We start from the raw sequence: 25,948 nt of genomic DNA on the forward strand, positions 1-25,948 counted from the left end.
ACAGGCACCATTCCTCTAAATTGTCTCTCACACAATGCTTTATTATTATATACTATTTTAACCCCTTCACTTGTAATAATAATTATAATAATAGTACATGATAATAATAATAATTGTAATAATCGGGTTTACTCGAATATTAACCACCCTACCTGGGGTAGTTTTGTATGCTGAGTTCAAAAAAGGGGGTCATTTTATGAACATCTGTTGCCATGGTAACCAAAATCACCATAATATGTTAATCATTTTTCCAAAAATTGACATAAAACATTGAAAAAAAAAGATAATACAGTGAAAAAATGTCCTTGTATTACATGTAGACATGTATGAGTTAGTGCTACCTGGTGTAACATAAATTGTATAAAATTGGAAAGCTGTTTCCATGGAAACATATGGTAGAGTAAAAAATGTTGTGTTGGTTAAACACCTACATATCTGGAAAATAACATGATAAACCTAATTATAACATAGTTTATTAGCATATTGACCGCCCTATCTTGAGTAGTTTGTTATGCCGAGTTCAAAAAACAAATGAAGAATTAGTTTTAAATAAATGGGCAAATGATTTCTCACAATTATATTTAGTCAATGATAATTTGGATACTAATACGGAATTTTATAATACAATGAAATTTCATAAAAATGCTTTAGAAGATAACATTCAGTCCCCGATATACGAGAGCCATATATCACTGAATGCAAATTTCACTCGCCAAGAAATTGTTGCTGTTGTTGCACACGTAAAATCTGGGAAAAGTGTTGGTTTTGACAACATTCCTAACGAGCTTTTAAAAAAGGACTGTATGATTGACTTTCTGTGTGACCTGTTTCAATTTTGTTTCGATTACAGTATTACTCCCTCTGTCTGGAACAAAACACTAATTTCACCAATTCCAAAAAAGAATACTTTAGATCTTAGGATGCCATTGAATTATAGAGCCATTAGTCTTCAGTCAACAGTTTCAAAACTATATAGTGCAGTGTTGAATAAAAGGCTGACAGTATTTTTAGAAAACGAAAGTTTGCTTGTAGATGAACAAAATGGGTTCCGCAAAGGTAGATCCTGTGAAGACCATGTTTTTACTTTAGCGATACAACTTTCAAAACATAACTTGACATGTCTTCATTTGTTAGAGTTATACAATTCAAGACGGGTTTTCACTCGAAAACAACAATTCTGTGAATAATGACACTCTTAACGCAGCGATTTCTCGGACGATGTTACCACTGTAACATATGGCTGACAACGACTTGCTTCCGGGTTAGTCCCTCGTGCATCCGGGTACTTGGAATATTGTCGCCATACGGAAACTAAGATAACGATTAATACATACATCGTCTGACATGATATTTTAATTTACGGAGTTTCCTGTGACAGGCGTCTGTCAGCAGACTCGGCCAACTTTTTTTTCATCATTCCATTGTATTTAAACCTTGTACTTGAGATTTCGCAATATTTATAATTCTCAACAAAATACCTCAACATGCCTCACGTCGCTCATACTCAAAGCAGTCCCGGTATGATCACTAGCAGTAGCACTGACTAGTCGTGCTTGCATACAGAGTAATCCGGGACTCGATTCTGACAATTGTCCCTACTATTTGTTTAGAGTCAAGTCAGCAATATAGACTCGTGCACCGCCTGTCGTATGTAAGCAGGGCTAACCACTGACAAGTTACACTTGGCATACATTTGTATTTCTAGACTTCTCCAAGGCCTTCGATACAATTAACCATCGAATTATTTTGTCTAAAATAGCACATTATGGTATTAGAGGACTTCCATTACAATGGTTTACTGATTATTTGCATAATAGATCCCACTTTGTCTCTGTAGATGGCAATAAGTCAGCAAACCTTGGTGTTAAATGTGGAGTACCTCAAGGGTCTGTTTTGGGACCCACTCTTAATTTTTATCAATGGCATTTTTCATTCTACTTTTTTTTTAATTTTAGGTTGTTTGCAGATGATACCAATCTCTTCCATACTTTTGATAGTAACAGCCACAATATAAACAGGGTTGATTTACACTTCAGTAAAGTTGTAACATGGTGTAATGCAAACAAACTCACTATTAACCATCTCAAAACAAACTACATTGTCTTTAGAAGCAAAAACATGGAAAGTTGCCCTTTGTGGAAGCCTGCACATCAACAATAAGGAAATTAATGAAGTTGATGAAACTTGTTTTGTTGGTGTCAGCTTAGACAAAATTCTTAACTCGTCCAAACATGCATACAAAGCGAACTCTATGGTGAGGAAAAAAGTTGGCATTCTATTTCAACTGAGACAGTTTATACCACAAAATATTCTTTTGTTAATATACAAAACTTTCATACAATTTCATGTCACTTATGGCCTTGAGGTCTGGGGCTCTACATATCGATCACATCTGATCTGTATCCTCACTTCTCAAAAATAACACCAATGGCGTTGTAGCACAACTGTACTGACAGTTTTAAAAATGTGTAATACATGGTGAGCCATTCTAAGTATAGGTGGTCATTTGCACATTTACATACATTATCTGAGTGATTATTAAATTGTCTATTAATCCCTGTTGTTATCTTTGCAATACATGTATATGTGATCATTTGGCTGTTGCTATGGCGTGTCTTGTTGCTAGGCACATTTGCATATATTTTTGAATGCTTATTCAATTGTCTATTAATCCCCGTTGTTATCTTCGCAATATATGTGATCATTTTACTGTTGCTATGGGCATAGTCTTGTTGCTAGGCACATTTGCATACATGTTTTGAATGTTTATTCATTTGTCTTTCTATTCCTGTTGTTATCTTTGCAATATACATGATTATTTGGCTGTTACTTTGGGCGTGGTCTTGTTGCTAGGCAAATTTACACGCAGTGGTAAGAGGCAAGTGGTTTAACCACTTGGCCACCGACAACCCTGGCCAATAATAACAGATAAAATTCAATAGCATGGTATTTATGGTATCCTATATATATATATACATGTATATATATATATATATATATATATATATATATATATATATATATATATATATATATATATATATATATATATATATATATATATATATATATAGTTTTGGTAGTACTGGAACTCTTTCTTGGTTGTAACTCGGAGTTTCACGCATAGTGCGATCGCGCACTATGCGTGAAACTCCGAGTTACAACCAGTTATATATATATATATATATATATATATATATATATATATATATATATATATATATATATATATATATATATATATATATATATATATATATATATATATATATATATATCAGGAAATACATTTGGCACCTAAAAGACAGCAAAACCAATTACGACATACACTGGTCAGTTCTCCAGCAGGCTTCCTCATACTCAAATGTTACCAAACGATGTCAACTATGTCTCTGGGAAAAATATTTTATTATAACTGCCGACAAATCAACGACCATGAACAGCAGAACTGAATTAATCAGTAAATGCCGGCACGCTAAATAATACGTAACCTTTGTTTTCAATTTTTTTGTGTACACACAGCCGTCAGTGAACACACATAAGTTATGTACATAAAGCAGAATGTATAGCCAACGACTACTATTAAACCATACTATTACACCCGACGATCCTTCTGGTGAAACGGTCCATAGTGTAAATCCACAATGTAATATCAGACTCGTCTTCTTTCATTTTTATGTTTTTATGTATATATATACTGTAATTCCTCGGGTTTGCACCCTCACACGGGCAAGCGCCCAGGCCTTTCTTTTTTACAATGTCGACTTTTGGCAAAGTTACGGGAAACCGCCCCCCAACAGCTGGCGGTTTCCCTCACAATAAATTTGAAGTTGTGCAGGCTACATACGAATGATAATACGCCTTATACTGATTGATTCCCCCCCCCCCCCCCCTTTGCATACAATTTTTGGGGATTTAGTTCAAAATAGGGGGGGGGGACAACTGAAGAATTTCATTTTTTTAATCTATATTATTTTGGAGGATTTAGAAAATGACTGACTTGGCATGCATTGGTATATTTTGTAGTACATGTACATACAACGATGTGTAACTGTAAACATATTCCACGTGGGTGGGCTCACATCAACATACGTAGCTTCAATTCTTCCTATGACGGTATGTCGTAATTCAATCTGCTATTTACATCACAGAAACATCAGTATTCTTTCTAGGAATGTAACATTGCTAAAAATGTATATTTCCCTTCATAAGATGACTGTATATACGGCGCATTCCAACCTCCAAGTGTGATCGCTACGCTAGTCTTTTTACAAGTCGCCATGTTGTGAAATAATTAATGTAATTAGGTCACTACGTCATATATGACCAATAGGATTGCAGCTTACAAAAAAGTGAGCAATTTCACCCAATCACGTTGGGTAATATGATACTGGCAGAGCTATTCACTGACCATGCATTGAAAGTTGTCAACACTTACATGTATTACGTCTTTATCGTCATGGGACTGGGTACATCATACTACATGTACAATATCATGTGTCACGATCCAATATACATTAAAAACAGCTGTGCTTGTCACAGAAGAGAAGCCATTACCAATTCCTGCATTACCTAATGTAAATTCTAATTTTCATGTCTTCCGACAATGTCTGGTACTTTTTACTTATCAATGTTAATAAATGCAGAGATTACATCAAAGGGACCGCTCATGGTTTTTATCAATGTGTGTTGGTTTGATAGTAAAATTGAGTGAAAATGAAAGATTGCAACATTGTATGTTTCCAGCACATGTGTATTCTGTTTCAAGACATCTATCATCCAGTCAGAATTGTCAGAGCTTTTGATCAGTGTATTCAGACTGCACATTTGCAACACTCATATGTATGAGGCATTGTTTTGGTCACAGGGAAAATAGGGTACGCAGGAAAACGCCCAACCCCAACTTGGGGGTCTGGGGGGCTTGAAACCGCCCAGGGCGCTAACCTGAGGAATTACGGTATATATTTATCCGTAGCACAGTGCTCGATACGTCTGCACGCAGAGCAGAGTATATGTTGGGGGTAGAAGAAAATCAAGTAGGGTTTTTCGTCTCTACAAGCTTGTTTTGTGAGTAAATCACTCGTCAGGAGATGCTGATGTACTGATATACCTTGTATAAATCGTGCGGTGTAAGGCGGGTTTTACCTAGGGTGTTGAGTGGTGCCAAGCAGCAGTCACACGTAAGGACAAAGACATTACAGAAACATATATTGGGCTTACAGAAAACGAGTTTAAGACAAGGTACAAAAACCATTATTTCAGCAAAAACGTTAAAATTGTACAATATTATTATAACAGTTAATTTTCATTAGAATCGGAGTACATTGCGGATGGTCCAGGCATTTGACACTAACAGGACTTGGAGAACTGTGATTGATAAATAAAGAGCCCACACAGTGTAAGTGATGTTTGTGTGTTATCATTTTGGTGTCTATCTCAACCTGAAACCTTATTGTCAAGCCCACTGATCTTGATTGTTTATTTAATAGTTTTGACTCGGTCTACAGAAAACAGCTGTATTTGCTTATTTTCATCAGGAATTGGTTTAAATTTGCTTTAGGATCTATTTTCTCTCAATTTACCTCATTTGCATAGCCAACAATGAAAATACCGGTTTTATTTCTGACTTACACAATGGTACTTATGTAATAACTCTACTAAACTTTTGCTCGCACTTTAGGGTGAGGTTGGTTTTTTTTGTTTCTCATCTCCAATGGAATAGTCAGGCGGGGCGGGCGGGCGAAATAAAAAAAAAAGGGGGCAAGAAAAAAAATCTGTATTTTTTCAGTTCTATTCTCTCTCCTTTAGGTCCTGTCAGGCTCTCTACAACTTCTTTTCTCCTCTCTTTATTGAATTCCTTGCTAAAAGTCTCTTTCCTTCATTTTAGCAAGGTTGACAAGTCCGTAGAACAACTTTGTAAGAAGATGATTGAATACTTATCATCCTGATGGGTGTATATCTGTAGCCATGAACTATTGTATTGATTGCATCAGTGTGCGAGATGAATTTTTATTTACATAAATCATTACTTCTATGAAACATTTTTCTTCAGTGTGAACTTGTCAAAATAATCCACCAGATAACATGTAAACATTTCTAGAACTCAGAACTCCTTTGGGATTTACTGTTTAAAAGTAATTACAAGTAATAATGTAAACATCGGAATCATGCATGTCATGTCATGAAGTCGATCATTTCCCCGATGATACATTGTATAACTGATTTAACGCTAAAAACTGGTCAAGAAATTAGGAATGCAGTATGACTTTTACCAATTTTAAGCATAATTTTGAAAATGATGGAAATATTCTGAGCTATTATTACATTGCAGCAAAATGTACTGCGCGACTGTATTAATTTCGCGCCCTGTTCCTCATCAAACCTCAACAGCTTCAGCCATGATGAAAGACACATGCTGCTCTGATGTAACAAAGGGGTGGGGGTGGGTAGACGGCAGTGTTCTGCCAAGGTTTCCAACAAGTGGGGACAAAGGCCCCTTGTTGCAAAAAGTGGTGTCATTTGACAGGGAGTGGGGTCAATTATTATTGTCTATGAAATATTCATATAAATTATCTCAGACCACTATAGAGATACAGTGGTCTGAGATATTCCATTATGTATAGACCATTACCTAACTACATAAAAAAATTCCATTCATAATAACAGTTCCCAGTAAGCTATTTTTTGAAAATTGTGTACTACACATTACACCTTATAAAAAGAAGGCAATTAAGATTATGCAATTTTAAGTCATTTCTACAGAGTATATTATATATTGTTTAGAAGGATTGGACAGCCAGTTAGTCACAATTTTTAATCTGAATATCAATGAATAGCTGTGCTCAAATTTATAATTCCCTTTTTTCAGACAAGGACAAAGAACAACTTCAAAATAAGTCACAGTGAACATATGATTGAATAAAAACTTTGAGAAATCCTAAACTTGTAACCACTTGTTTCATTTTTAAAATTGTTAGTACACTGCTGTGTTTATCATTCCCTCTTCAAATTCATGACATTTTGAAGGAAAAAAATCCCTGACTTTAAAAAGTACCAAATGTGAACGAAAAACTTACAAATAATAGTCAAACAAACTTTAAAATAATTTATTTTTTATTAATTAACCGTTACTGGCTGTGTATCATGATTTGGTCCTGCTATATCAAATGAGCAAAGTTACATACCGTAAACTTGATACGGAAAGCTGACATTAGGTGTCCTTGAAACTCAGAACTTGAATCTTTAACTAAAACTATCAACAACGTCAAAGTTGGGATGCACTGTAAATACCACATTATTTTTTTTCTGATTTGCACAACAAGTTCGTTCTTCATGTGTGACCGGGCGCACATGCGCGCATCGGCCGTCTATAGTGGCCATGCCAGTGATTACGCATTGATTCAGTGCCCAACATTCACATGTGTCACTGTCAACATCATGCAACACGATCCCCTAACACAACTTTTTCGGAATCAAAATACACATGTACTCAATGACATTTAATTTAACCCATCAACAAATGAAAATCACAACCTGTACCATAAATTTGGTTTACTCAGGCTTCTGAGCTGTGGCAGATATAATAGATGTTCCGCATTCCGGTAGCATGTTCAGTGTTTCGCACACGTCAGTGAGTAGGTCAGAGGTCACGACAGTGACACTAGACAAAACATGTGAGGAGAGACGTCCATTTCGATGTCTCATCTACTCCCTCTAATGTTTCAATTTGTAGATTAAGTTTATCAAAGTTGATCTTTTTGTGGCATTTTTTATGTCAACAATAGAACTGCGTGTTGTCACTGTATCCTATATGATGTCAACAAAACTTTCCCTTATGCAGTCAGTATACTTCTTGTGGGATTGACGTCGAGTCAGAGCCTGGACTGGTCCGGCCGTGGACTTAGATAATTTTGATGTCTGCCGTAAAATGACGCAAGGTGGGAAAATTATTGCGTCATTTGTAATTTTAGGGGGCCAATGTCGCAAGGTCATGGCCTCGGCAGAACTGGTCTAAGACGCCATGAGAAACCTTACAATTTTGCTGTGCTCAGGGGTCAGTCGGAAATAAAGAAACTTTTTTTTTTCTGATGTCGGAGCTGCAAATTAGGGTCGGTCGGGAGATGAGAAACAGAAAAATAAAAAGGGCTGCCCTTATCATGGCATGGAATTTTCATATCGACAACACAGTGAAGAGAGCAAATTCTGTCATGGGCCTTGTGAAAAGAAATCTCCACTAGCACCCAAAGAAACCAAAGTTCTTGCTTATCGATCAATCGGTCGACCAACACTTGAATATGCTGCTTCAATATGGGACCATACACACAAAAGAACATAACAAAGTTGCAGAAAGTGCAACGGTCTGCAGCCAGATTCGTTTGTGATGACTATAATCGACATAGCAGTGTAACAACTATGCTTGAAAAGCGGCTATACAAAATAAGAAAAGGTGAACTGTGTGTCACTGCAGCTAACAATCGTTTCTCACCAACTAAGAGTACATGACTCCATCCAGCTAGATATAAACACATTGATTCAAAAACTGAAATGTTCATTTTTCTCCAGAACAATTGTTGACTGGAACGCACTACCCGCTTCTGTCATTGAATCGCCTTCGACATATTCATTCAAGACAAGACTTAGAGATCACTTAAATCAGTAGTATTCATATCTTAACCTTTAACCTCCATTGGCGTGATACTCCTAAGGAGGCAGTGCCAATTACTAACCCAGATCCAGATCCAGATCTGGTACCTATGAATACATCTACATTTCATATGAATTCTGCATAAACTTCAGCATTTACTTTGTTTTTCATTTAATGAACTTCTTGGCAAACTGTGTAAATCTATTTTCAGAGCTTTCAAGACTTGTAATGACAAGCCTTCATTGAATACATACTCTCCAATTGCTGTTTTGTATGGCAAATTTATTATGCAAATTTGAATGATCTCTGTAAATACAAAACTTCATTATTCATTGAACAATTTGTTATTTGACCTTTAATATGGAGGTCAAAGTCAAAGGTCAAGATACAAAAAGAAAGCTGACCTTTGGGTTATAGACATTTAAGGTTTTTGAGTGCTCAACTTCTTGAGTAGAAAGAAAACTTTTGGTTATTTCACCTTGAAAATCTGTCAAGGTCACAGGTCACGGTCTCATTAGAAAGCTCATCATTGATATAATGTGAGGGTAGACACTTGAATGGTGTCCACATATATCAAACCTTTTTTCCACAAATATGGCTGCCATTTCACTATACAAGTCAAAGTCGTGAAATGAAATGACAGACACACAGAGATGGAACAAACATAACAGGCGATGCCTGTTGGGGTTAAACATTAGAATTATATATTTAATTTAGTTTTGTGTATGGTATTGTAACCTGTTACATATGCCGGAGACAATAAACATCAATTTATTATTACCTGTGTTACTGCAGGAGTTGGTCCTATGGTAGGTGCAGTCGGATCTTCCACCATATCTGAGTAAATCTCATTCCAGAAAGTATTTTTCACCTCGGCAACTGTTGCTCTAAAAAAAACATAAAATATGCTTTATACAAGGTACTCCTCAAAATATTGCATTTTGAATACATCACGTTTCTAAAACGTGTAAACAACATGTCAGCTGCAAGAAAATACTTTCTGACATGTCTAACCAAACTAAGCTACATGAAAACTGAAAAAAAAAAACATTTGTTTAATCTATGGTAGTTTAGTAAAGATAAACAAATGATACAGTCCTGTATTTGTATATTTATCAATGATACAGTCCTGTATTTTTACATTTATCAATGATACAGTCCTGTATTTTTACATTTATCAATGATACAGTCCTGTATTTGTACATTTATCAATGATACAGTCCTGTATTTGTACATTTATCAATGATACAGTCCTGTATTTGTACATTTATCAATGATACAGTCCTGTATTTGTACATTTATCAATGATACAGTCCTGTATTTGTACATTTATCAATGATACAGTCCTGTATTTGTACATTTATCAATGATACAGTCCTGTATTTGTACATTTATCAATGATACAGTCCTGTATTTTTACATTTATCAATGATACAGTCCTGTATTTGTACATTTATCAATGATAGTCCTGTATTTGTACATTTATCAATGATACAGTCCTGTATTTGTACATTTATCAATGATACAGTCCTGTATTTGTACATTTATCAATGATAGTCCTGTATTTGTACATTTATCAATGATACAGTCCTGTATTTGTACATTTATCAATGATACAGTCCTGTATTTGTACATTTATCAATGATACAGTCCTGTATTTGTACATTTATCAATGATACAGTCCTGTATTTGTACATTTATCAATGATACAGTCCTGTATTTGTAGATTTATCAATGATAGTCCTGTATTTGTACATTTATCAATGATACAGTCCTGTATTTTTACATTTATCAATGATACAGTCCTGTATTTGTACATTTATCAATGATACAGTCCTGTATTTTTACATTTATCAATGATACATTCCTGTATTTGTGCATTTATCAATGATACAGTCCTGTATTTGTACATTTATCAATGATACAGTCCTGTATTTGTGCATTTATCAATGATACAGTCCTGTATTTTTACATTTATCAATGATATCGTCCTGTATTTGTACATTTATCAATGATATAGTCCTGTATTTGTACATTTATCAATGATAGTCCTGTATTTGTACATTTATCAATGATACAGTCCTGTATTTGTACATTTATCAATGATATAGTCCTGTATTTGTACATTTATCAATGATAGTCCTGTATTTTTACATTTATCAATGATACAGTCCTGTATTTGTAGATTTATCAATGATAGTCCTGTATTTGTACATTTATCAATGATACAGTCCTGTATTTTTACATTTATCAATGATACAGTCCTGTATTTGTACATTTATCAATGATACAGTCCTGTATTTGTACATTTATCAATGATACAGTCCTGTATTTTTACATTTATCAATGATACATTCCTGTATTTCTGCATTTATCAATGATATAGTCCTGTATTTGTACATTTATCAATGATAGTCCTGTATTTTTACATTTATCAATGATATAGTCCTGTATTTGTACATTTATCAATGATACAGTCCTGTATTTGTACATTTATCAATGATACAGTCCTGTATTTTTACATTTATCAATGATACAGTCCTGTATTTGTACATTTATCAATGATACAGTCCTGTATTTGTACATTTATCAATGATACAGTCCTGTATTTGTACATTTATCAATGATACAGTCCTGTATTTGTACATTTATCAATGATACAGTCCTGTATTTGTACATTTATCAATGATACAGTCCTGTATTTTTACATTTATCAATGATACAGTCCTGTATTTGTACATTTATCAATGATACAGTCCTGTATTTGTACATTTATCAATGATAGTCCTGTATTTGTACATTTATCAATGATACAGTCCTGTATTTGTACATTTATCAATGATACAGTCCTGTATTTTTACATTTATCAATGATACAGTCCTGTATTTTTACATTTATCAATGATACAGTCCTGTATTTGTACATTTATCAATGATACAGTCCTGTATTTGTACATTTATCAATGATACAGTCCTGTATTTGTACATTTATCAATGATACAGTCCTGTATTTGTACATGTACATTTATCAATGATACAGTCCTGTATTTGTACATTTATCAATGATACAGTCCTGTATTTGTAGATTTATCAATGATAGTCCTGTATTTTTACATTTATCAATGATAGAGTCCTGTATTTGTACATTTATCAATGATACAGTCCTGTATTTGTAGATTTATCAATGATAGTCCTGTATTTGTACATTTATCAATGATACAGTCCCGTATTTTTACATTTATCAATGATACAGTCCTGTATTTGTACATTTATCAATGATACAGTCCTGTATTTGTACATTTATCAATGATACAGTCCTGTATTTGTACATTTATCAACAAGTCACTGAGAATGACACAATCCCCGCTATGATTGGGTTTTAAGGAATTATCACTACTCTGATCACGCAACAACACTTGTGAACCTAAATCAAACAGACTTAGATATGTTGTGTCTGCTTGTTGGACATGGAACATGTAAAGGATGGGTCGATTATGGGGGATCATATCATGAAGAAAATGGATATGCACATGTATGTCATAGAACACTGTCCTAATACCAACTTTGAATGAGATCTGTTCAAGCATGTCTGAGTTATGGCTTTGGACATGGAAAATTCACAAACAAAATGGCTGCCAGGCAGCCATATTGGATCGTATCACGATGAAAATGGATATGCACATGTATGTCATAGAACACTGTCCTAATACCAACTTTGAATGAGATCTGTTCAAGCATGTCTGAGTTATGGCTTTGGACATGGAAAATTCACAAACAAAATGGCTGCTAGGCGGCCATATTGGATCGTATCATGACAACAATGAATGTACACATGTATGTCATAGAACACTTTCCTAATACTGTACCAACTTGAATGAGATCTGTTCAAGCATGTCTGAGTTATGGCTTTAGACAGGGAAAATTTGCAAACAAAATGGCTGCTAGGTGGCCATATTGGATCGTATCATGAAACAAATTGACGTGCATATGGATGCCATTGTATGTTGCCCCTGTACCAAGTTTGAAAAAAATCGGTCCAGGCATCTCCAAGAAACAGCTGCGGACAGACGGACACACGGACGGACACACAGACGCACGGACAGACGGAACCCAATCCATAATTCCCCGTTCCGGACTTCGTCCGGCGGGGACTAATTATACAGTCCTGTATTTGTACATTTATCAATGATACAGTCCTGTATTTGTACATTTTTCAATGATATACAAATGTAGTCCTGTATTTGTACATTTATCAATGACACAGTCCTGTATTTGTACATTTATCCTGTCTTCAGCAATCAGCTTTCAAAGTTAATGCACTATACTCCTGATATCAGAAAGACAAAAGATTGTACACTTTCACCACTAGGAATCATGTTTGGGAGCAGGCTTTGGACTACAATCTCTAACTCACTACACACATTTTCTTTGTGCTGACAATAAGTGATTTAAAAGGAAGACATGTTTATTATACCTGAACACAATATGACCAGCTGATGGAGTTGGTGCCAACCATTGGATTGTAATTGCTGAATGTTCTCCACTTGGGCTATATGCAGAACTATGACAGAATGAATCCTACCAAATACAATGAAAAAAAAGTCTTAGACAATTGATACATTGTAAACAGTCATGATGCATGATGGTCAAATAGTTAGTGGCTTCCTTGGAATCAAGCCTACTCACTGCCATTTGTTTCATAATGGCTAAAGTCTTTGGGCAAGATTGGAACTATGACTGTGCCTATGTCACATACATTCTATTTCTACATGGTGGCCTACACAAAAATAGCATCAGTGGCACTGCATTACAACTATATGTGTTATTTTTTTAACATGCAAATGTGAACTGGGTGGTCTCAACAAAATTCAACTCGAGAGGTTTCCATAAATTCTGACTTATTTGTAAAAAAATTTAAATACACCATTACTGTACTGTTGGCAAGGCAGTGCCTTTGTTGTTGGGTCAATTCTGTCAAGTTTTTGAAAGTCTGTAAACATTTGTACTTGCTTCACCATCCATGTTATGTTGTTATTTTTGCAATATACATCATAATTTCATTATTGCAATGGGCGTGGTCTTGTTGCTAAACATATGTGCACTCACTCTCTGAATGTTTATCAACTTGCCAGAATCATCCCAATTTTTATCTTTGCAACATACACCATCATCTGGCTGTTGTTACGAGCATGGTCTTGTTGCTAGGTACAATGTTAAACTTTATACAATGTATATACAATTGTATGTCCATTTTTAGAATGTATATTCACTTGTCTATTAAACCATATTGTTATCTTTGCAATATACACACCATCATTTGGTTGTTGCTATGGGTGTGATCTTGTTGCTAGGCATGTGTATACATTTTTTTAAAATAGTTATCCACTTGCCTACCCATTCTTGGTTTTACCTTTACAATATATACTATAATTTGGCTGTTGCTATGAGCATGGTCTTGTTACTAGGTACATGTAAAAGTCATGTATATTTGAAAACGTTTTTTAATGTTTATTTATTTGACTATCCATCCCTGGTGTTACATGTATCTTTGCAATATGCAACAACATTTCGCAGTTGCTATGCTACAAAAAATATGTATATTTTGTCTTGAATAATATCCTAACTACAGACTGAGAGCAAAATCCCTACCATATATCAACCAGAGATGAACTGAAAATGCTCCCATATCCGCATGATCTGTAGATGTGGCAAATTTCACTGAATTTGATTCAGCCGTTCTGCATGTGTAGCCCCATTTATAAAATCATTAGTTATGCTCATTATGGTGCATCTTTTCCTAGTTGGCATGCACATTACATGTACATGTACATATGGCATTCTTCCGCACGCCATACATGCAGACGGTGCAGGCATCTTGATTACTGACATGACCCTTGACAGGAAAGAAAGACTTACTCCATCTGCAAGCAGTACTACTATGTGTATACATATGCACAGCTTACACTTCTAAAACATCACAAGAAAACGTTTATAATATGCAAGATACTCTATGGTTTAATTTATCTTTCTGGGCTTTCAATTTTCTATGGTAAGCACTCATATGTATTTCGAACTAGAATGAACTCCGAACGAATCTTTGTTAGAGCAGTTATAGTCTGAGTCAGACTGTACAGCAGAACCAAAAAGCATTTTTCAAACTTGTTTCAACATACACCATGTCAAATAAAACACGCACACACCGCCACACATCTTTAGCCCTAATATGCATATCACTGATGGAATCATCACGTCATGAACAAGTCTTACTTTACACCCCCTTAACAATGTTCCCACCAAATTTTGCACCAATCTGCCTTGTAGTTTCTGAGTTTCATTTTTTTGACCAAAAATCACATTTTTTTGACCCAAATCAAACACCTGTGATACGATCATTTTGATTTGAACAATTTCCCAACTAGACACCCAAGGTAATGGACCCACCAAATATCATAGCAATCGGTTCAGCGGTTTTTGACTTTAAGTTGTTTACACACCCACACACACACACACACACACACACACACACACAGACGCCGAGCGATCCCTATAGCACTAATGAACCTCAGTTCAGTTGTGCTAACAAGCGACCTATCGGTCAGAATAGCTCCGCTGTTTGTTTTTTTATTTTTTATTTTTTTATTTTGGTGACATGTAGAAGTGGTTCAGTTCTTCAGCTCTTCACTATGCAGTTTTGTTTTAGCGATGTAATAAAGTGGTTAGTGGTTTCATATGATGTCTCACTATAAAACACATTTTACACAGAAAGTTGGTAATGTATTGTACTTTTATACCATAGTCACCATTTTATAACAAAAATCTACTGTTATGAAAAATTGCACAAAATCTCAGAAAAAAATGACTGGGAAATGAACACAAGAAAAAGAAAAAATAGAGGATTGAGGTTGGCTATAAATAATTCCAGTGTCTTACAGCTTTAACCCTGGAAAATTTTAATGATGAATGAAATAAACTAGGGATCTAAAATAATTTTAAGGCAATTCGAATTTCAATTTCCTAACAAATTTACCAAGTCAACAATATTCAACTTGTACTAGTTGTAGTAGATATAGGGAAGAAATGTATTAATCGCCATCTTAGTTTCCGTACGGCGACAATCCAAAGTACCCGGATGCACGAGGGACTAACCGGGAAGAGAGTCATTCTCAGCCATACGTTACAGTGGTAACACTCATTCAAATTCGATTACCTTTCACAAAGAAAACACAACGAAATGGTTGAAGTGATCTTTTTTTAAATTTCTTTTCATCACAACAACAAAATCTGTGTGATCAAAAGTGTTGTAAACTAAACCAGAAAGAACAAGTCATTGAGAATGACATAGCCCCGCTATGATTGGGTTTTAAGGAATTATCACTACTCTGATCACACAACAACACTTGTGAACCTAAATCAAACAGACTTAGATATGTTGTGTCTGCTTGTTGGACATGGAACATGCCTACAACAATAAAGGATGGGTCGGGTATGGGGGATCGTATCACGACGAAAATGGATATGCACATGTATGTCATAGAACACTGTCCTAATACCAACTTTGAATGAGATCTGTTCAAGCATGTCTGAGTTATGGCTTTGGACACAGAAAAATCGCAAACAAAATGGCTGCCAGGCGGCCATATTGGATCGTATCACAATAACAATGAACAAGTCATTGATAATGACATAGCCCCGCTATAATTGGGTTTTAAGGAATTATCACTACTCTGATCACGCAACAACATTTGTGAACCTAAAACAAACAGACTTAGATATGTTTGTTGGACATGGAATATGCCTCCAACAATAAAGGATTGGTTGGGTATGGGTGATCATATCATGATGAAAATGGAGTCTGAGTTATGGCTTTGGACATGGAAAATTCACAAACAAAATGGCTGCCAGGCAGCCATATTGGATCGTATTACGACGAAAATGGATATGCACATGTATGTCATAGAACACTGTCCTAATACCAACTTTGAATGAGATCTGTTCAAGCATGTCTGAGTTATGGCTTTGGACATGAGAATTCGCAAACAAAATGGCTGCCAGGCAGCCATATTCGATCGTATCACAACGAAAATAGATATGCACATGTATGTCATAGAACACTGTCCTAATACCAACTTTGAATGAGATCTGTTTAAGCATGTCTGAGTTATGGCTTTGGACATGGAAAATTCACAAACAAAATGGCTGGCAGGCAGCCATATTGGATCGTATCACAATGAAAATGGATATACACATGTATGTCATAGAACACTGTCCTAATGCCAACTTTGAATGAGATCTGTTCAAGCATGTCTGAGTTATGGCTTTGGACAGGGAAAATTCGCAAACAAAATGGTTGCTAGGCGGCCATATTGGATCGTATCATAAAACAAATTGACGTGCATATGTATGCCATAGTATGTTGCCCCTGTACCAAGTTTGAAAAAAATCGGTCCAGGCATCTCCAATAAACGGCTGCGGACGGACATACGGATGGACGGACGGACGGAACCCAATCCATACGTCCCCGTCCCGGACTTCGTCCTGCGGGGACTAATTATCGGACTGGCTAAACTTCCCACTGAACTGGAGTTAAGGTCCAAGTCCAAGTAAGCCTCGATAGTACGTGAGAAAATCGTCTCAAACTAGCGATACAACTTTCAAAATATAACTTGACATGTCTTCATTTGTTAGAGTTATACAATTCAAGACGGGTTTTCACTCGAAAACAACAATTCTGTGAATAATGACACTCTTAACGCAGCGATTTCTCGGACGATGTTACCACTGTAACATATGGCTGACAACGACTTGCTTCCGGGTTAGTCCCTCGTGCATCCAGGTACTTGGAATATTGTCGCCGTACGGAAACTAAGATGGCGATTAATACATACAACGTCTGACATGATATTTTAATTGACGGAGTTTCCTGTGACCGGCGTCTGTCAGCAGACTCGGCCAACTTTTTTTTCATCATTCCATTGTATTTAAACCTTGTACTTGAGATTTCGCAATATTTATAATTCTCAACAAAATACCTCAACATGCCTCACGTTGCTCGTACTCAAAGCAGTCCCGGTATGATCACTAGCACTGACTAGTCGTGCTTGCATACGGAGTAATCCGGGACTCGATTCTGACAATTGTCCCTACTATTTGTTTAGAGTCAAGTCAGCAATATAGACTCGTGCACCGCCTGTCGTATGTAAGCAGGGCTAACCACTGACATAACCTGAGAGAACGTTTTCGGATTTAAAATTACATGTAAAACAGGGAAAGATACGAAAAACATAATGCAAAGTCTGAAGCCAAATTAAAGTTGTAATTATTTTAATTATTTTTACCTGCCAAATATTTGCATTTTGGAAATGGCAAGACACGTTCATGTCGTTTAACTTTACATGTAAACTTTCGGCCAATAAACAAAGTCTGGTTGATTCACAGTCAGCAGTGAGACTGCTCTTGCATAACTTCAACCGCATGCCTAGGCATGCCTTCCTTACACGAGTTGTCTTCATTCTGGTTCACTGTCACTCCAAATTGCACGACAATATAGAATTAATCACAAGTTACATGTTATCTGAAAACATCACACTTTTATAGTGGGTCTGAAGTGTGATTTTAGTGAGTATCAAAAACGTTCCATATTGCTACTTGCTGTGGAAAATCGCCCGGTCAAACGAGGTCAGCTTCAGCTTCTGGTTAAATCAGTCGTTTTCTACCGAAAATTCTTGAACGGAGCGTTACACAACGATCCTACTAAATTTACTTGCCATAGTTATTTAAAACACATAAAAATCCACCTTTTTGTGAAATTTGTCCGTATTAAGGAAACTACTAATGAGCGAAAAACCGGGTCGAAGTTTCAGGGCCTCAAGTATCCATCCCGAATTCGTCGGACAATCGGTATTCCTAAATGTAATTCCCAAAATTTGTGTTGCTGGTACGAAAGAAGAGATGTCAGTTGAGGTTTAGGCGTTTACGGTATCTAAAATGGTGGACTCTAGTGAAAGTTACAGCGAGTTGAAAATACCCAAAAATAAGGCCCGTGAGCAGCCCATTTGATTTGATTTGATTTATTACTCTAGGTCAATGCATCCATAAATGGATTTTCATGCATTGAATATAAAAATACAAAACATACGTTAAAATACAAAGACACATAATTTAAAAATATGGGAGAGTAACAAAATTTACAGGGCAGAGTACAAAGATAAAATAAAAGTTATAAAAAGTAAAACACGAGAGATGCTAGAATTATGAAGTTAAAAACGGTTTAAGACATTAAAAACTAAGTGTTTACTAAGTAGTCGTATTTGCGGAAATACATGAGCGGTATTTGAAAGAACGACTGTGTGCCTTTGGAATGTGGTATTTGGTCCGAGTATTGTATTGGTGTATTGTTGAGTTTTTGGTGACAAGATCAGATAAATAGAGTGGTACTTTTTTGCTTATACATTTACTGACAATATTTTTGAAGTGTTGATCGTGTCTTTCCTGAATAGTTGGCCAATTTAGAGAATTTCTGGCAAGTGTTACATGGTCTGATTTTTTAAGGCCACATTGAATTCGTACAGCAAAATTTATGATACCTTGAAGACTACTTTTCAAAGTGAGATTACAATTAGAAAAGACTGTGTCACAGTAGTCTAAAAGGGAGAAGACAGTAGCAGCTATTACATTCTTTCTGACTTTTTCCGGTATACAACGCCTAACACGTGCCAGTCTTGTTAGACGGAAACCACATGCCCTACGGAGATAAGACACATGGTTTGACCAACTGAGTTCAGGGTCCAGTTTCAAGCCTAAGCAGGTAGCAGACTTAGTAGCTTTGATAGTAATATCTTGAAAGGACAGAGAATTAATGTGATTTGGTATTTTCTTTAGTTGTTGACGTGTACCGAAGAACATATACTGATATTTAGAGATATTTGGTTTCAAAGTATTTGCATGGAACCATGTAGTTAAACGATTAATTTCGTATTTTAAGTCATTGTGAAGTACATCAATATCGGCAATGGTACTGTTTTTCAGAATATTGATGTCATCTGCAAAACCATAAATTGGAGTGTTTGAGTGAAGCCAAGTAGGAAGGTCATTAATATATAGTGCAAATAATAAAGGTCCACAGACACTGCCTTGAGGTACTCCAGTTTTGACCTGAATACAATTTGAAGATATGTTGCCAACTTTTACACTTTGAGTTCTACCTGATAGGTAACTTCTGAACCACTGAACTGCAGATGGATGAAAGTTGTAACGTTGAAGTTTACTGAGAAGGATAGTGTGATTGACTGAATCAAACGCCTTTGAAAGGTCTAACATAAGAAGAGATGAAATTTTCCTATTGAACATGTTATCAAGTATATCATCACACATACGCTGTAATAATGTAGCTGTCGAATGTTTTGGACGGAAACCAGAAAAAGTTGGATGGAGGATATTATTTGAATCTAAGTAACTAATAAGTTGATTGCAGACTAAACGTTCAAGAACTTTTGAGAGAGTGGGGAGTAGAGAAATAGGGCGGTAATTGGAAACATCTTGTTTATCACGCTTGCCCTTTTTATAAATTGGAATAATTGTAGCTTTTTTCCAATCAGTTGGTACAATACCCTGAGAAATAGACTTGTTAAATATACATGTCAATGAAGGAACAATAGCTGGAATTGACAGTTTGATTAACTTACAGTTAATATCATTCGGTGATGAAGACTTATTGGATGGCAATGCCGATAAGGCAGAGGTTACTTGTTGTTCTGTGACCTTAGAAAGTTGAAAACTAGTCTGTGGCATTTTGATGTGATCTAGTAAAGGTTCAACAGTGTTTATTTCTTCTTGAATGCGTGTACCTACATTGGCAAAGTACTGGTTGAAGTTATTGGCAAGAGGTAACGGGTCGTCGTGAGCTGGGAGAGTAGTGCAACGAGGATTTAATAGATCATTAATCCTTTTCCAGACTTTGCTAGCATTGTGTAGGTTTTCAGTAATGACGTCTTCATAGAATTGTGTCTTAGCAGTGGTGATGTCATGTTTGATTATATTGCGGAATTTGACAAATTCCATCCAGTAGACATGAAGGCCAGTGCGGTGGTGCATCTTCCTAAACCAGTCTCGAAGTTGCATTTTTCTTTTAATTTCTGTAGTTATCCATGGGTTGGATTTGGGTCGACATTTAATTTTCATGATGGGAGCATGCTTATCAAGAACGCTGGTATAAAGTGAGTTCCACATAGAAATCATAGCATTCAGATCATTGCATGTTTCTATATTCTGCCAAGGAATTTTCTGTAAATCACTGATTATGCAAATATTTTATTAAACACTAAAAAACGATGGTAACAGGCTGTTTTTTGGACAAGTGCACTTTCTTAGGTTAATGTATATACTAATCATATGGAATTTAAAGAGTACATAATACTGCTTAATTACTGAATATCGTTCATTATTCAAATTACTCATTAACTTGATTAAGGTAAAAGTTGTATCAACAAACTTCATAGGACAGGTGCATATTATTATAGTTGATATATGTACCATATTATATGAAATTTGAAGCTTACATTATTAAGATACAGCCTAATTACCGAAAATCATTAATTATGAAAATTATTCATTAACACTGTCAGCAGACTTTACAGGACATACATGCATTTGCTTTGTTATGGTTAACATATGTACTAAATTATATTGAAATTGAAGTATGCAGTCTTAGGATTCTTAACATACAGCCTAATTACCAAAAACAATTAATTATGCAAATTATTCATTAACACTGTAAGGTACATCAACAAACTTTATAGGACATATGCACTTTGTTATGTTAACGTATGTACTGTAATTGAAGTACAAAAAATGTATGCACTCTCAAAACATAGCCTAATTACCGAAAATAATTAATTATACAAATTATTCACTAACTCTTTAAGGTGTTTGTGTGGGCTAGGACGTCAGGTGAATTTATCAATAAAACTATGTAAATCCACTCATACATATTTATTAAGACATTGGAGTCGGAACTAGCAAAGGGCATACCGTCAATAAGCAGTAACACAGCCACAAACTTTGACCAACTAAGAGTAATTGACATTTTGCTGGGGAATCTGATGCGCCCTCTATGACAAATTCCCGAGTAACACACACAGGGAGTGTGAGCGCCTGCCGTGAAGATTTTTAGTATTTTAAATGCCTGACTGTAAAACGTTGAGTGTTGGCATTTTTGTCAATTGTTATAAATTTAAAGAAGAAAAAAAAAACGTTTGATGGATGACAATTTTTTGTCATCGTGAGCATGTGCTTCTGACAGAATCAGGTGACTGCAGAAGTATCGCCAACACTCCGAGCTTAGCATATTTCAGAAGTACGGCGTCAATGTATTATGTACACACGATCTCAGGTCAAATGATTTTCCTACAATTTTCCTTCCACGTTTTGTATTTCAAAATTCGGTGAAGGCTGTTTTATGATTGATTAAACTTGTTCTATTTCCAAAACCCATGGTGTCATCTCTGAAAGCAGTCAATCTTAACTAAACTACATGTATTACTATTCACGTCGTATTCGTTTCTAGACTAAGGCAAATATAACATCACCGTGTCACAAGTGCGAGTACGAGTTCACATCTACACAACCACAAACAAAGTATTTCAAAACAAATGCATGCGGTACGGTGAATACTGATCGAGCCAAGTTTGGTCTCCGTAGCAGTATTATAATCCCAGTATGTCTCTACGATGTTAGTCGATGTCATGACTAGACTATTGTCTGATAGTGCCAACAAATATTGAACATTTTATGAACGGCTTAGATACATTTTAAGAGTCGCTTTCCTGTATAAAAAAAAAAACATTTTCAGATTGCCTGCCGACATGGGCGACACATCAAGTAATCAAAGACACAACAACAAACAAATCCAAAGCAACTGTGTTTATTTATAGCAATCTGCGGATGGAAATCATGATTTTCCCAAGGAATGATACGTAACACACATCAATTAAACTGAGGACCTATATTGAAACATTGAATCATTTTAATTTTGCTCACATTGTAAATTTGAGTCGTCATGGACTATTGAACAGTCAATTTCAGGAACAACGATTTGCATCGTAGACCTCATGTTTCCATGTACCGCGCCGTTCGCACGCCACGTGTGAGCTTACACTACTGTCGGCAAACTGGCTCTGTCTTCTTGGGCTAATGGAATGCGTATGGCTGTCTGCAGACAAAAAATTTTCTATGTAATTTTTACTGAAAATGCGTAAAATACATCAGATCTGCTGTAGTCCAGTGCGTAGTTTCAGAGGGAGTAATTCGGAACTCTAGTCTGACAATTGTCCTCCAAGGTCATGTTCATAATCTACACCCGCACGTACAAGTTACGTCTGCAAGCAGGACTAGATATGATCACATGGAAACACTGTCCCTCCATTCTCAGCCGAGGCCTCGTAACGAAGTTTGGAACGTCTTTTACCTATTTTCGTTTTCGGCATCGTGGTAGTGTATGCCAAATATGGTAGTGAGTCTTCGAGGGTTGTCCAACGGCAGCTAATAGTTTTCATAACACGCTGTAGAAAGTAACTGAGCGAGCGTATTGAAGTATTGAAACCAAAGATACGCATGCGCAATATGCATGAGTTTGTTGATGTCCCCCTAGCCTTGACACAGTTGATCGCATTACCGAAACGCTACATATTAGCAATGTAAGCGTCCATATACCAGAGTGTTGACATGTTTTCGAGCCATATTACGATTTTCATTCATTCTAGAGGGTTCAAAGAGACAGAATCACTAACGCGTTCGCAAGTATTGTCTTTACAAGTACTGCGAACTGGTTGAGAAGTTGTCAAAAAATGGGATTTGTTTGCTTTTTTGACCATTTTGAACGTTTCTTCATTTTACTCGTTCTAGCTTATTATATATGCTAGGGAATTCGGGTTTGTTTTATTTGATAATTGAGATGAAAAACGAGAAACTGGTAAGAGGGTTTTTATGTTAGTGAAACAGACACTCGGCACTGCTTTGTTGAAAATGGGGTACACATAAAACGAAAATTGCCTTTTTGACAATTAATTTGAAGCATTTTGGATCAAAATTTCAAAATTTTGTCTATACAGATTTTGACATCACAGTATTTATGATGACAACTGTAACAAAAAAAATTTTTAAAAAATCAAAATTGCCTATTACAGAGTGGAAAATATGAAAAATATGATATAATAATATACACAGGTGTCAAATTTCATCATAATTTAAACAAACTCTACTTTAATGTTTTTAATGTTATGATGAATATTAAAGGGACAAACTCAGAAAATTTGGAGTCAATATCTTTATTTTTAACAAAGTTGCAACAATATTTCTACAATAAAGAATTGGATGAAAAATAGCCTATACAACAACCTTAAGCGAAATCAGCAAACTTTATAGGACAAGTGCACTTTCTCATGGCTAATGTATGTACTAAATTATATTGAAATTGAAGTATGTATTCTTAACTGCGATATAGCCTAACTACCAAAATAATTAATTTGGCAAATTATTCATTAACCACATAAAGACACGTGCTAACTGCCACTATGCGGGAAGCTAAAGCATCCAAGTGAGGAACCGAGTTTGGTGTAGGGGACAATGCCAAAAATTTCTTGGCATGGATTGGAGGAATTAATGTGGGATTACCCATCAGTATTTTGCCAACAGATAAGTATCATAGTTGAACAGAAAGTGTTTCCAAGCAACCTCAACAAAGGGTAATCTTTGTGCTATTGACAGATAGGTGTAAAGTACCCATGAAAGATTTAATAATTTCATGACATCAATAACATTAACAATAACCTTTCATTTTAGACTGAGATGGGAAGCATTCTCTCATGACAAGAATCATGTTTTTTTACCCAAAATGCACTTTTCAGAGGTAATCACACAGAGATTTAAAAGATCTTGCAACTTACATCTGTATTTTCACATGTTAACAACTTTGCATTGTCTACACTTGGTACATTTTGAAATGTTCCAATTGGTTCATTTTGGTCCATTGCCCAATCAGCACGCCTTGCTTGAAGTATAAACCCACGAAAAGTAGCACCATTACTTCCTTGTATTGTCACTGTATAATTAAAAATAGAGTAAAAAAAATAACGCTAATTAAGTAATGATTTTTATGACAAATTGAAAGATTAATGACATTAATGACAGTCCTGAATTTCAGTCCAGCAGCAGTCCTGAATTTCAGACATGTGCGCAGTCCTGAATTTCAGACAGGCATGCAGTTCTGAATTTTAGACATGCATGCAGTCCTGAATTTCAGACATGCGCGCAGTCCTGAATTTCAGTCATGCATGCAGTTTTGAATTTTAGACAGACATGCAGTCCTGAATTTTCAGTCCTGCAGCAGGACTGACTCTTTTTGGATGCCAGAATCCAGCAGCATTCCTGCTGCAGGACTGTGGCAGGAATGCATGCATGACTGCGGAAAATTTTTCCCTGTGTAAGTGTTATAGGTAAGCTATGCTTGCGCTACCCATTCACCACTGTTGCATATGGAAAAGAAAAAGTCAAATGGCAAAAAACAAGCGACCTATCAGTCAGAATAGATCCGCTGTTCTTTTTAGTTTTTATTTTGGTAGCGATGTAATAAAGTGGTTAGTGGTTTAAAACACATTTTACACAGAAAGTTGGTAAACTATTTTTATACCATAGTCACCATTTTATAAAAAAATTTACTGTTATGAAAATTACACAAAATTTCAGAAAAATACAATGACTGGGAAATGCGCACACACACACACACGTGCACACACACACACACACACACAAAGGATTTTTGAGGTTGGCTACAAATAATTCCAGTGTCTTACAGCTTTAACCCTGGAAAATTTTAATAATGAATGAAATAAACTAGGGATCTAAAATAATTTTGAGGCAATTGGAATTTCAATTTTCTAACAAATTTACCAAAAACACTGTCCATAAGCTTAATTGTCAACAACATTCAACTTGTAGTAGACATAACATAATCTAATATTTAAAATTTATGGAGTGTCGTGTGACCGGCACCTGTCAGCAGACTCGGCCAATTTATTTTGATCATTCCATTGTATTTAAACCTTGTACTTGATATTTCACAATATTTATAAATCTCAACAAAATACCTCAATATGCTTCACCTCGCTCGTACTCAAAGCAGCCCTGGTATGCAGGGTTCTCCCAAGCTTGAGAGTAGTCTCGGATACTAATTAATATTCATACTAATTTACATAATTAATATTCATGAATAAATTAATGGTACACTCAAAGTACATGGTGTATGATCAAAGTT

At 35.6% G+C, this 25,948-nt stretch overlaps 1 protein-coding gene across 1 annotated transcript in view; it reads right to left on the minus strand.

Annotated features, from left to right (window-relative positions):
• The window catches only part of LOC144436440 (putative ferric-chelate reductase 1), a 276,780-nt gene that overhangs the window by 210,204 nt on the left and 40,628 nt on the right, over positions 1–25,948 (minus strand). Inside the window, exons 3-5 of the mRNA XM_078125238.1 lie at positions 24,582–24,736; positions 13,118–13,221; positions 9,426–9,531 (exon numbers count right to left, since the gene is read on the minus strand). Coding sequence (XP_077981364.1) covers positions 9,426–9,531; positions 13,118–13,221; positions 24,582–24,736 — 365 coding nt within the window. The remainder of the gene's footprint in view (positions 1–9,425; positions 9,532–13,117; positions 13,222–24,581; positions 24,737–25,948) is intronic.

The sequence above is a fragment of the Glandiceps talaboti genome, chromosome 6, assembly GCF_964340395.1.
Source record: "Glandiceps talaboti chromosome 6, keGlaTala1.1, whole genome shotgun sequence".
NCBI classification, from domain to species: Eukaryota; Metazoa; Hemichordata; class Enteropneusta; family Spengelidae; genus Glandiceps; species Glandiceps talaboti.